The 14,335-nt window shown below is 42.9% G+C and overlaps 1 protein-coding gene across 1 annotated transcript; it reads left to right on the top strand.

Annotated features, from left to right (window-relative positions):
- The first annotated feature begins 6,174 nt into the window (after window positions 1–6,174).
- LOC124015816 (zinc finger protein 436-like) lies at window positions 6,175–12,794 on the top strand. Its single transcript, XM_046331301.1, has 2 exons — window positions 6,175–6,763; window positions 10,974–12,794. The coding sequence occupies exons 1-2, from the start codon at window positions 6,445–6,447 to the stop codon at window positions 11,510–11,512; spliced, it is 858 nt and encodes a 285-aa protein (XP_046187257.1). The 5' UTR covers window positions 6,175–6,444; the 3' UTR covers window positions 11,513–12,794.
- The last annotated feature ends 1,541 nt before the right edge of the window (window positions 12,795–14,335 follow it).

The following is a 14,335-nucleotide window of genomic DNA, read 5'->3' on the forward strand; positions in this document are numbered from 1 at the left end:
TTGTATTAGCTATAGGGTGGTTATTAGGTATTAGTATTAGCTATAAGGTGTAGGGTATTAGTATTAGCTATAAGGTGTAGGGTATTAGTATTAGCTATAAGGTGTAGAGTATTAGTATTAGTTATAGGGTGTAGGGTATTAGTATTAGCTATAGGTTGTAGGGTATTAGTGTTAGCTATAGGGTGTAGGGTATTATTATTAGCTATAGGGTGTAGGGTATTATTATTAGCTATAGGGTGTAGGGTATTAGTATTAGCTATAGGGTGTAGGGTATTAGTATTAGCTATAAGGTGTAGGGTTTTTGTATTAGCTATAAGGTTTCGCGTATTAGTATTAGCTATAGGGTGTATGCTATTAGGTGTTAGTATTAGCTATAGGGTGCAGGGTATTAGTATGAGCTATAGGGTGTAGGGTATTAGTATTAGCTGTAGGGTGTAGGCTATTACTATTAGTGTTAGCTATAGTGTGTAGGGTATTAGGATTAGCTGTACGGTGTAGGCTATTACTATTAGTATTATCTGTAGGGTATTATTATTAACTATAAGGTGTAGGGTTTTAGTATTAGCTATAAGGTGTAGGGTATTAGTATTAGCTATAGGGTGTAGGCTATTAGCTATAGTGTGTGGTGTATTAGGTATTAGCTATAGGTTGTAGGGTATTAGTGTTAGCTATAGGGTGTAGGGTATTATTATTAGCTATAGGGTGTAGGGTATTATTATTAGCTATAGGGTGTAGGGTATTAGTATTAGCTATAAGGTGTAGGGTTTTTGTATTAGCTATAAGGTTTCGCGTATTAGTATTAGCTATAGGGTGTATGCTATTAGGTGTTAGTATTAGCTATAGGGTGCAGGGTATTAGTATGAGCTATAGGGTGTAGGGTATTAGTATTAGCTATAGGGTGTAGGGTATTAGTATTAGCTATAAGGTTTAGGGTATTAGTATTAGCTGTAGGGTGTAGGCTATTACTATTAGTGTTAGCTATAGTGTGTAGGGTATTAGGATTAGCTGTACGGTGTAGGCTATTACTATTAGTATTATCTGTAGGGTATTATTATTAGCTATAAGGTGTAGGGTTTTAGTATTAGTTATAAGGTGTAGGGTATTAGTATTAGCTATAGGGTGTAGGCTATTAGCTATAGTGTGTGGTGTATTAGGTATTAGTATTAGCTATAAGATAGTGCATTCGTAATGTATTCAGACCCCTTCACTTTTTCCACATTTTGTTACATTACAGCCTTATTCTAAAATGGAAGATTTGTTTTTACCGCTAATCAATCTACACACAATACCCCATAATGACAAACCAAAAAGTTTAGTTTTTTAAAAACATTTTTGCACATTGATTAACTTAAGTATTCAGACTCTTTACTATGAGATCAGATGCACCCCGATTCCATTGATCATCCTTGAGATGTTTCTACAACTTGATTGGAGTCCACCTGTGGTAAATTCAATTGATTGGACATTATTTGGAAAGGCACAGACCTGTCTATATAAGGTCACAGTTGACAGTGCATGTCAGAACAAAAACTAAGCCATGAGGTCAAAGGAATTGTCTGTAGAGCTCCGAGACAGGATTGTGCCGAGGCACAGATCTGGGGAAGGGTACAAAAACATTTCTGCAGCATTGAAGGTCCCCAAGAACAGTCTCCCCTATCATTCTTAAATGTAAGAATTTTTGGAACCACCAAGACTTCCTAGAGCTGACCGCCCAGCCAAACTGAGAAATCGAGGGAGAAGGGCCTTGGTCAGGGAGGTGACCAAGAACCCAATGGTCACTGACAGAGCTCCAGAGTTCCTTTGTGGAGATGGGAGAACCTTCCTCAAGGACAACCATCTCTGCAGCAGTCCACAAATCAGGCCTTTATGGTAGAGTGGCCAGACAGAGGTCACTCTTGATGAAAACTTGCTCCATAGCACTGAAGAGCTCAGACTGGGGCGAAGGTTCACCTTCCAACAGGACAACGCCCGTAAGCACACAGCCAAGACAACACAGGAGTGGCTTTTGGACAAGTTTCTAAATAACCTTGTGTGGCCCAGCCAGAGCCCGGACATGAACCCTATCTAACATCTCTGGAGAGACCTGAAAATAGCTGTGTAGCAATGCTCCCCTTCCAACCTCACAGAGCTTGAGAGGATCTGTAGAGAAGAATGGTAGAAACTCCCCACATGCAGGTATGCCAAGCTTGTAATGTCATACCCCAGAAGACTGGAGGCTGTAATCGATGCCAAAGTTGTTTCAACCAAGTACTTTGTGAAGGGTCTGAATACTTATGTAACTGTGATTTTTCAGTTGATTATAATAAATTAGCAAAAATATGTAGCGTTTTTGCTTTGTCGTTATGGGGTATTGTCGTTTTGAGTATTTGAAATTTATTTTAAATCATTTTTAGAATAAGATTAACGTAACACAATGCGGAAAAAGTGGGAAGGAATGTTGTTACACCATGTCGGAGCAGTATAGACCTAGTCTGTTCATTATATACACGATAATTGCGTAATTATCGTATTTCGCCGTCCTAACGTAGTCTTCACTGCTCTGCCCAGCAGCTAGCCAGCTAGCTAACGTCCACCGATTAGCTGCACTGTAGAAACTATTACACTCAACTGAACGACTTGATTAGTGTAGTGTTAGCTAGCTACATAGCTGTCTTTGCTGTCTTCGTATCCAAGATAATTGTGTAGTTTAGAGTGTGTAGTCTTAGAGTGATTATCTTAATTTACCGAGGTTAGCTAGCCAGTTATTTGTCGTCCTTAATGTAGGAGACTCTGCTAGCTAGCCAACAGCTAGCCAACGTCTTCTGAATAGAACTCAACAACCCGGTCGCATTCACAGGTAGTATCACATTTTCATTTCATTTCATTACAGTACAACGGTTTGATTTGTTTGATCGTAGCTAGCTACATAGCTAGCTACATAGCCGTCTTTGTATCAAAGATAACTGTGTAGTCTAGAGCGATTTTCTAGGTTAGCTAGCCAGCTATTGTCGTTCTTTTAACGCAACGTAACGTAATCAACACTGCTAGCTAGCCAGCTAGACCCCGAATAGCAGCACTGTCGAAACTATTACACTCAACGGAACGACTTGATTAGTGTAGTGTCAACAACGCACCCACTGCCAGCTAGCCTACTTCAGCAGTACTGTATCATTTTAATCATTTTAGTCAATAAGATTCTTGCTACGTAAGCTTAACTTTCTGAACATTCGAGACGTGTAGTCCACTTGTCATTCCAATCTCCTTTGCATTAGCGTAGCCTCATCTGTAGCCTGTCAACTATGTGTCTGTCTATCCCTGTTCTCTCCTCTCTGCACAGACCATACAAACGCGGCCACGCGGCCGTGGAGTTCCAGGTCTCCGGTAGCCTCTGGAACTGCCGATCTGCGGCCAACAAGGCAGAGTTCATCTCAGCCTATGCCTCCCTCCAGTCCCTCGACTTCTTGGCACTGACGGAAACATGGATCACCACAGACAACACTGCTACTCCTACTGCTCTCTCTTCGTCCGCCCACGTGTTCTCGCACACCCGAGAGCCTCTGGTCAGCGGGGTGGTGGCACCGGGATCCTCATCTCTCCCAAGTGGTCATTCTCTCTTTCTCCCCTTACCCATCTGTCTATCGCCTCCTTTGAATTCCATGCTGTCACAGTTACCAGCCCTTTCAAGCTTAACATCCTTATCATTTATCGCCCTCCAGGTTCCCTCGGAGAGTTCATCAATGAGCTTGATGCCTTGATAAGCTCCTTTCCTGAGGACGGCTCACCTCTCACAGTTCTGGGCGACTTTAACCTCCCCACGTCTACCTTTGACTCATTCCTCTCTGCCTCCTTCTTTCCACTCCTCTCACCTCCACCCCCTACTCACAAGGCAGGCAATACGCTCGACCTCATCTTTACTAGATGCTGTTCTTCCACTAACCACATTGCAACTCCCCTCTAAGTCTCCGACCAATACCTTGTATCCTTTTCCCTCTCGCTCTCATCCAACACCTCCCACACTGCCCCTACTCGGATGGTATCGCGCCGTCCCAACCTTCGCTCTCTCTCCCCCGCTACTCAAATCAAATCAAATCAAATGTATTTATATAGCCCTTCGTACATCAGCTGATATCTCAAAGTGCTGTACAGAAACCCAGCCTAAAATCCCAAACAGCAAACAATGCAGGTGTAAAAGCACGGTGGCTAGGAAAAACTCCCTAGAAAGGCCAAAACCTAGGAAGAAACCTAGAGAGGAACCGGGCTATGTGGGGTGGCCAGTCCTCTTCTGGCTGTGCCGGGTAGAGATTATAACAGAACATGACCAAGATGTTCAAATGTTCATAAATGACCAGCATGGTCAAATAATAATAAGGCAGAACAGTTGAAACTGGAGCAGCAGCACAGTCAGGTGGACTGGGGACAGCAAGGAGCCATCATGTCAGGTAGTCCTGGGGCACGGTCCTAGGGCTCAGGTCCTCCGAGAGAGAGAAAGAAAGAGAGAATTAGAGAGAGCATATGTGGGGTGGCCAGTCCTCTCCTGGCTGTGCCGGGTGGAGATTATAACAGAACGTGGCCAAGATGTTCAAATGTTCATAAATGACCAGCATGGTTGAATAATAGTAAGGCAGAACAGTTGAAACTGGAGCAGGAGCATGGCCAGGTGGACTGGGACAGCAAGGAGTCCTCATGTCAGGTAGTCCTGGGACATGGTCCTAGGGCCCAGGCCAGTTGAAACTGGAGCAGCAGCATGGCCAGGTGGACTGGGGACAGCAAGGAGTCATCATGTCAGGTAGTCCTGGGGCATGGTCCTAGGGCTCAGGTCCTCCGAGAGAGAGAAAGAAAGAGAGAAGGAGAGAATTAGAGAACGCACACTTAGATTCACACAGGACACCAAATAGGACAGGAGAAGTACTCCAGATAAACAAACTGACCCTAGCCCCCCGACACATAAACTACTGCAGCATAAATACTGGAGGCTGAGACAGGAGGGGTCAGGAGACACTGTGGCCCCATCCGAGGACACCCCGGACAGGGCCAAACAGGAAGGATATAACCCCACCCACTTTGCCAAAGCACAGCCCCCACACCACTAGAGGGAAGTCTTCAACCACCAACTTACCATCCTGAGACAAGGCCGAGTATAGCCCACAAAGATCTCCGACACGGTACAACCCAAGGGGGGGGGACCCAGACAGGCCGACCACAACAGTGAATCAACCCACCCAGGTGACGCACCCCCCCAGGGACGGCACGAGAGAGCCCCAGCAAGCCAGTGACTCAGCCCCGTAACAGGGTTAGAGGCAGAGAATCCCAGTGGAAAGAGGGGAACCGGCCAGGCAGAGACAGCAAGGGTGGTTCGTTGCTCCAGAGCCTTTCCGTTCACCTTCCCACTCCTGGGCCAGACTACACTCAATCATATGACCCACTGAAGAGATGAGTCTTCAGTAAAGACTTAAAGGTTGAGACCGAGTTTGCGTCTCTGACATGGGTAGGCAGACCGTTCCATAAAAATGGAGCTCTATAGGAGAAAGCCCTGCCTCCAGCTGTTTGCTTAGAAATTCTAGGGACAATTAGGAGGCCTGCGTCTTGTGACCGTAGCGTACGTGTAGGTATGTACGGCAGGACCAAATCAGAGAGGTAAGTAGGAGCAAGCCCATGTAATGCTTTGTAGGTTAGCAGTAAAACCTTGAAAGCTACTCTCTCCTCTTCCATCCTATCATCTCTCTTCCCTCTGAAGGAATGTTGTTACACCATGTAGGAGCAGTATAGACCTAGTATGTTCATTATATACATATACATGATGTATTGTTACACCATGTAGGAGTAGTATAGAGCTAGTCTGTTCATCATATACATCTACATGATGTATTGTTACACCATGTAGGAGCAGTATGGACCTAGTCTGTTCATTATATACATCTACACGATGTATTGTTACACTACGTAGGAGCAGTATAGACCTACATTAGCTAGCTACTTATTTAGGTTTAGCATGACTTAAATGAAACTGCCTTAAATGTTCTGTAGTAAACGTCTTTTTACTTGCACTAGTCAATCAACACATTCAGGTCTTTGTACGTCTCAATATAATAGTATTATTTAATTAAATTCACGTAAAATAATATTTATCTGAAAATAAAATATGATCCTCAACTGCGTTTCCCCTCCAGGCAGCAGACGGCGATGTGCGTATTTCAGGGAACGCTGCCAGCGTGACGTATAATCTAATGGACGGTTCTTCAGAAACAGCTCGTCAACCACTTCGGTAGCTTGCTAACCAAGAAAGAAGCCGGAATAAGTTATTTATACGCTTTCGGAGTATATTAGCTACTCTGTTTTCGACACACTTCTGTGTCTAAACTTGTTAACCTATTTAATATTACGTTTTTGTATCAGCTATAGCAGCTGGCTGGTTTAGTTAACACTCGCCTAGTCGCTAATGATAGCTAGCGTTAGCTATCCCCGACCATGAGTTCACCCAACAACTCTCCTCCTGTTAAAGAAGAGGGGGTCTGCTGGACGGAGAAAGAGGGTCTGTGGCTGAACATTGTTGTGAAAGAGGAGAAGGAAGAGGAGGATTTCACGGTTAAACAAGAAGTAAAGGGTGAGGCTGTTACAGTGAAAGAAGAGGAAGACGCGTTCAGAGTGAAAGAGGAGGAAGATGTTACAGTAAAAGAAGAGGAGGATGAGAAAGAGGAGGATGCAGTTTTTGGAGTGAAAGAGGAGGGGAAGATGACTGTCACGTTGAAGGAGGAAGAGGGGGAGGTTGGAGATCTGTTTAACACCAGTAAGTACCGTCTCTGCAGTCGTTGAACCAATATGCAGTAAAGCGGTTCTACACTTTAATGCTGTTCTGTAGGAATGGCTGAAGCTACACTGTAACGTGTAGAACATCAAGGGTGGACCATCAACAAAACGTCAACAATTGATCAAATGCATCTAATGACAATGCCTGAAATACTGTAGTCCTCAATTTCTCCTATTAGATTAGCCCAATATGTAGTCTTAAAGGGGCATTCAGCAGTTGTTACATCCATTTTGGGACTTATACATTAATTATATGTACCCATTGTTTCTTGAAGAAATCACTTATAAATGCCTCATGAGCTTAGGTCAACTGTCGTACCCCATCAGAACCCCAAAATGTAAATGTAAACAAACACTGTATATCCTCTACATGATTAATTGATTTAATTGAGTCTCAAGCATTTCTAAAACATGTAACATTTTCATTTAATTCTTTAAAAAAAAATCAAATTTAGAATAAGTAGCGTAACAAAATGTGTAAAAAGGGAAGCGGTCTGAACTTAATGAATGCACTAGGGCCCCAACTAAAAAGAATCTTGGGTCAACCAAGAGTCGTCTTTTCTTTCTACCAACCGATTGGTAGAAATGTTATAACGTGTATTTTTCCATATATAGACACACCCTACGTGTTTTAATTAAATCAACTATTGTACTGAACTGGTTTGATGCTTTAAGCACTCTGTTTTATTAAATAATTAAGACACACAAATGACTCGGGAGCCAGAGATCAGGATAGCCGAACCATCAGAAAAAAAAACTATTCCTCCCCCTCTGCTGCTGGCCTTCAAAGATTCTGATGTTATGCTCCTAAAGCTTCTGGTAATAGGCTACACCAGCAGTCGGCAAACTTTTTCCATTCCATCCACCCTTTGGGTTCCTTTTGGCAAACTCCAAGCAGGCTGTCATGTCTTTTACTGAGGAGTGGCTTCCGTCTGGCCCTCAACCATAAAGGCCTGATTGTTGGAGTGCTGCAGAGATGGTTGTCCTTCTCCACAGAGAAGTTCTCCCATCTCCACAGAGGAACTCTGGAGCACTGTCAGAGTGACCATCAGGTTTTTGGTCACCTCCCTGACCAAGGTCCTTCTCACCCAATCGCTCAGTTTGGCCGGGTGACCAGCTCTAGGAAGCGTATTCCATTTAAAAATGATGGTCACTGAGTTCTTGGGGACCTTCAATGCTGCAGAATTTTTTGGTACCCTTCCCCAGATCTGTGCCTCGAAATAATCATGTCTTGGAGCTCTACGGACAATTTCTTCGACCTCATTTCTTGTTTCTTTTCTCTGACATGCACAGTCAACTGTGGGACCTTATATTAACAGGTGTGTGACTTCCATATCATATCCAATCAATTGAATTTACCACAGGTGGACTACGAACAAGTTGTAGATACATCTTAATGATGATTAATGGAAACAGGATGCACCTGAAAGCAATTTCGAGTCTCATAGCAAAGGGTCTGAATACTTATATAAATAAGGTATTTCTGTTTCTGTTGTCATTATGGGCTATTGATGACACCACTCTCAAACAAGATAGCCTAACCATCAGAAAAAACCTCTTCCTTACGCTACTCCTTCCGCGGCTGCTGACCTTTGTAAATTCTGATGTTATGCTCCTATAGTTTCTGGTAATAGGCCACACCAGCAGTAGTTATGCTCCTATAGTTTCTGGTAATAGGCTACACCAGCAGTCGTTATGCTCCTATAGTTTCAGTTATCTGACCATTTCTACTGATCTGGTGCCAGTTATGATTTTCATATTCACATTTTATTAGAACAGTTTAATTTAATTTATAATAGTAATAATAATTATTATAGTTTATCTCAACATCATTCTCTGTGGTTAATCTACATTCTATTTAAATGAAAATGATAAAGAAACATTTTCATTGCCGTTGCTAAGTTTCTTTTTAATAAGATACATAAAGTTCAAAAATGCTAACATTGCAGCCTGAATGTATAAAATATCCTGATAAATAAATATCATAAATCTCATCTTGAACTTCTTCCATTTTCTAATAATTGCGCCAACAGTTGTTGCCTTCTCACCAAGCTGCTTGCCTATTGTCCTGTAGCCCATCCCAGCCTTGTGCAGGTCTATAATTTTATCCCTGATGTCCTTACACATCTCTCTGGTCTTGGCCATTGTGGAGAGGTTGGAGTCTGTTTGATTGAGTGTGTGGTCAGGTGTCTTTTATACAGGTAACAAGTTCAAATAGGTGCAGTTAATACAGGTAATGAGTGGAGAACAGGAGGTCTGTGAGAGCCGGAATTCTTACTGGTTGGTAGGTGATCAAATACTTATGTCATGCCATAAAATGCAAATGAATTACTTAAAAATCATACAATCTGATTTTCTGGATTGTGTATCAAATACTTGTTCTCCCCACTGTAAGTATTTGATCACCTACCAACCAATAAGAATTCTGGCTCTCACAGACCTGTTAGTTTTAACAAACAGATCACTGACCATTTTGAATCTCACCGTACCTTCTCTGCTGTGCAATCCGATTTCTGAGCTGGACACGGGTGCATCTCAGCCACACTCAAGGTACTAAACAATATCATAACCGCCATCGATAAAAGACAGTACTGTGCAGCCGTCTTCATCGACCTGGCCAAGGCTTTCGACTCTGTCAATCACCGTATTCTTATCGGCACACTCAACAGCCTTGGTTTTTCAAATGACTGACTCGCCTGGTTCACCAACTACTTCTCAGATAGAGTTCTGTATCAAATCGGAGGGCCTGTTGTCCAGACCTCTGGCAGTCTCTTTGGGGGTACCACAGGGTTCAATTATCGGACCGACTCTTTTCTCTGTATATACCAGTGATGTTGCTTTTACTGCGGGCTATTCATTGATCCACCTCTACGCAGACGACACCATTCTGTATACATCTGGCCCTTCTTTGGACATAGTGTTAACACACCTCCAAACGAGCTTCAATGCCATTCAATGCAATACCAAACTCCTTCTGTGGCCACCAACTGGTCTTAAACGCTAGTAGAATTAAATGCTCTTCAACCGATCTGCACCTGCCACCTGACTGGCGTCACTACTCTGGACGATTCTGACTTAGGTATTTGTTGTTGTCCACATATTCTAATGTGTCTGGTTAGACTGTATATCTCACTGGTCATCCCCAAAGCCAACACCTACTTTGGCCACCTTTCCTTCCAGTTCTCTGCTGCCAATGACTGGAACGAATTGCGAAAATTGCTGAAGTTGGAGACTTAAATCTCCCTCACTAACTTTAAGCATCAGCTATCTCAGCAGTTTACCGATCGCTGCAGCTGTACAGAGCCCATCTGTAAATAGCCCATCCAACTGCCTACCTCATCCCTGTGTTTTTATTTACTTTCTTTTGCTCATTTGCACACGTATTTCTACTGCACATCATCATCTGCAGATCTGTCACTCCAGTGTTAATTTGCTAAATTGTCATTACTTCGCTACTATGGCCTTTTTATTGCCTTTCCTCCTTACTCCATTTGCACTTACTGTATATCGATTTTTCTATTGTGTTATGTGAAATAAAAAAAATGTGTAAAAAATAATTTTAACTTTATTGACAACACCCAAATGGATACTGTCATTAACACGGTTCTTCAATAATTATACATAATTCATAATACTGTAGCAAACATTATATTAAACAGGACAGCCTTACAATTATAATCCAAAGTAGTGTGAAATGTACTCATAAGCAACCTGGAAATGGAGGTTACTCCCCTGAGTTTCCCCCATTTCACATTCAGAATATATTGTGAAAAACTAAAATCTTTGCTCACCATTTCTGCTCCAGGCAGAAAAAGTACATCCATAACTATCGGTTTCCACCATTAGCAGGGAGGAGTTTTTGCAATCAAATTGCCCTCGTGCCGCAATTTTAGCAAACACAGAAAGTGGCCTATATTGGAGATCAAAAGTCATCTGGCACACTGTTTATAGTTTTAACAACATGAATAACTTATTTCTAGCCTACAATCATCGATGTTACTACTAATGTGAAAACAAGACAAAAGATGTTTTTTTTGCTCATTTTAAGACAATTGTCAAATAATTGTAACATTCATTACAGACGTCAATGGTTGTACAACATCATGGCTACGCTGTTGGCATCACCTTTTACAGTGGATTACCGCTGTTGTGGGCCTTTAATCATCTGTCTGACTTTGTTGTTCACACAGGAGAGATATTTAACTATCATGGATCCTCTGGGGAGCCTCAACAACCTTGTGATGCTGAAGAGGCAGAGAAGAGTCTCTCCGGATCAGAACAACTCAATAAACACCTGCAGAGCTCCACAGGGAAGAGAACTCACTGCTGCTCTGACTGTGGGACGAGATTCACCTCATCAGGCATTAAAATTCATCAGAGAACACACACAGGAGAGAAATCTTACAGCTGTGGTCAATGTGGGAAGAGTTTTGGTCGATCTTGCCATCTGACTCAACACCAGAGAACACACACAGGAGAGAAACCTTATAGCTGTGGTCAATGTGGGAAGAGTTTTGGTCGATCTGGAGAGCTGACTCTACACCAGAGAACACACACAGGAGAGAAACCTTACAGCTGTCGCCAATGTGGGAAGAGTTTTGGTCAATCTTGCCATCTGACTCTACACAAGAGAACACACACAGGAGAGAAACCTTATAGCTGTGATCAGTGTGACAAGAGATACTATGATAAAAGATCTCTGATCAAACATCAGACAATGCATACATGAAGGAGTTATTTCATGATATTAATGTCACAATGTAGAATGCTTTAATGTTATATTTTAAGGAATGATATCGATGAGTGATGACAAATAAGTGTTACATTCCTTTGTTTAGCGACCCCTACATTTAAATGCATCACTCCAAAATGTAACTGACTGTCTTCTGCAGGTTGTCCTCTAACCAGTGAGGTAAAAGATATCTCCCATTTCCAGGTGTTTTCTTTAGTTGTGTTTGTTTCAACATCATGTACATCCTTATTTCCCCCCTAATCGATATCAGTGATTTATACATATTACTTTGTTCTATATTATACATACAATACATATTAACAAAGGGGTGTACATTTGGGTTTGATATTTCATATTTACAATTCATGTAACATTTAGTAATCATATTTATTTATGCAATCAACTGACAATTTTCGGGTATAATTATATTGACGTTGTTGCCCTTCTTTTAGAATATCAGTGTTAATTCTCTTTTAGAATATCAGGGTTCAGTACATTTGGCGACTGGGCCCCGATCCAACAACATGCCTATCGAGTGAACCCTGAAAAGAGAGAGAAGCTCCGCGGAAAGTTACTACGGATATTGCAGGGTTTTCCTCTTGAAATCAGACATGTCCGTGTCAAGGACAACTTGGATGCTGAAATTCTCAAAGGTGGGCAGTCAAAAAGATTTGTCTTGTGCGTTAAGCCAGTGCGTTACCATGGATCACAATTTATTTTGACTGCATGTTTTTCCTGTATTGGATATGAGTTTTGTTTGGGCTCGTTCCAAGAGGACGAGAGTTCTAGAAGCTAATGTAAACTGAACCCATTCTGTACAAATGTGCGCATCCACGACATTCAAACGAGGCTACAAAAAACTAATGTGACTGTAGCGACTGTGTTGACTTCAAAATCTGGGGTGTGAACGTTTCTTTTCAAGCGTTGATCGACATGGTAATAGCCATCGTGACGTGTCATGTAATGTTCAGCATGCATAAAGCAACTATTTCTGTCTTACAATCTCTCTCCACCTGGTGTAGCACTTCTCTCGTTTAAAAACAAGATATGGACAGTGACCGGGGTAAGGGGGTTGGTACCTAGTCATATTTTGCGTCGTCCCTGCAAGCGATCACGACTCTCAAAAAAACTGTTTACTTCTGAAGATCACTTTAGCACTGTCCTAAAACCCGATTCAAATTCGACACAAACCTTCAAATAGGTAATGACACATTATATAAACTCTTTATAGTGTTTTATGTACATTTTAGCAGTGATAAGTTGGACAGATTGAGTGAAAGAAAGCTATTTTCCCACATCTCTCCTTACTATCACGCATTAGTTACGCTTCCCCACCCGCCATTAAAAAAAAGACCCGACAGGGCTCTTTAGGTTCATGTCATTTATTTACTATTGGTCTGGAAGTATTACGTTTTTGGGGCGCTAAAATAAGGTCAATTGTACGGACCAACGCGATGTTCAGAAGTAAGTGAGTTTACGTTAGTGAGTTTTAGGAAGATGAGAGTTCTAGAAGCAAAAAAAAAAAAATTGTCAGCCAGGTTTTACATGCTTTAGTTTTTCCATCCCATTTTGTGCGTTTGGACTTACATTAAATTTACATTTAAGTCATTTAGCAGACGCTCTTATCCAGAGCGACTTACAAATTGGTGCATTCACCTTATGACATCCAGTGGAACAGCCACTTTACAATAGTGCATCTAAATATTTTAAGGGGGGAGGGGGGTGAGAAGGATTACTTTATCCTATCCTAAGTATTCCTTAAAGAGGTGGGGTTTCAGGTGTCTCCGGAAGGTGGTGATTGACTCCGCTGTCCTGGCGTCGTGAGGGAGTTTGTTCCACCATTGGGGAGCCAGAGCAGCGAACAGTTTTGACTGGGCTGAGCGGGAACTGTACTTCCTCAGTGGTAGGGAGGCGAGCAGGCCAGAGGTGGATGAACGCAGTGCCCTTATTTGGGTGTAGGGCCTGATCAGAGCCTGGAGGTACTGAGGTGCCGTTCCCCTCACAGCTCCGTAGGCAAGCACCATGGTCTTTTAGCGGATGCGAGCTTCAACTGGAAGCCAGTGGAGAGAGCGGAGGAGCGGGGTGACGTGAGAGAACTTGGGAAGGTTGAACACTAGATGGGCTGCGGCGTTCTGGATGAGTTGTAAGGGGTTTAATGGCACAGGCAGGGAGCCCAGCCAACAGCGAGTTGCAGTAATCCAGACGGGAGATGACAAGTGCCTGGATTAGGACCTGCGCTGCTTCCTGTGTGAGGCAGGGTCGTACTCTGCGGATGTTGTAGAGCATGAACCTACAGGAACGGGCCACCGCCTTGATGTTAGTTGAGAACGACAGGGTGTTGTCCAAGATCACGCCAAGGTTCTTAGCGCTCTGGGAGGAGGACACAATGGAGTTGTCAACCGTGATGGCGAGATCATGGAACGGGCAGTCCTTCCCCGGGAGGAAGAGCAGCTCCGTCTTGCCGAAGTTCAGCTTGAGGTGGTGATCCGTCATCCACACTGATATGTCTGCCAGACATGCAGAGATGCGATTCACCACCTGGTCATCAGAAGGGGGAAAGGAGAAGATTTCAGCCTCGTTAGCACGTAGGACGCATTGATTGGTGTCACCTCGTTAGTCAGTATGTGTTACACCTGTGCTGGCTTGTCCATCTCGTTAGTGGGAAGGTGTTTCACCTGAGCTGGTCCAGGTTCTATTTAAGAGTGTCTGGCCCAGTGCTCCAGTTGTCTTGATAGATGTGGAGAGTCAACATCTTTAGTTGCTCCACCTTTTTTGATTTGCTTCCTGTTTATACGTTTGAGGTGGTGGGACGGGTGCACC

The sequence above is a fragment of the Oncorhynchus gorbuscha genome, linkage group LG26, assembly GCF_021184085.1.
Source record: "Oncorhynchus gorbuscha isolate QuinsamMale2020 ecotype Even-year linkage group LG26, OgorEven_v1.0, whole genome shotgun sequence".
Classification (NCBI taxonomy): Eukaryota; Metazoa; Chordata; class Actinopteri; order Salmoniformes; family Salmonidae; genus Oncorhynchus; species Oncorhynchus gorbuscha.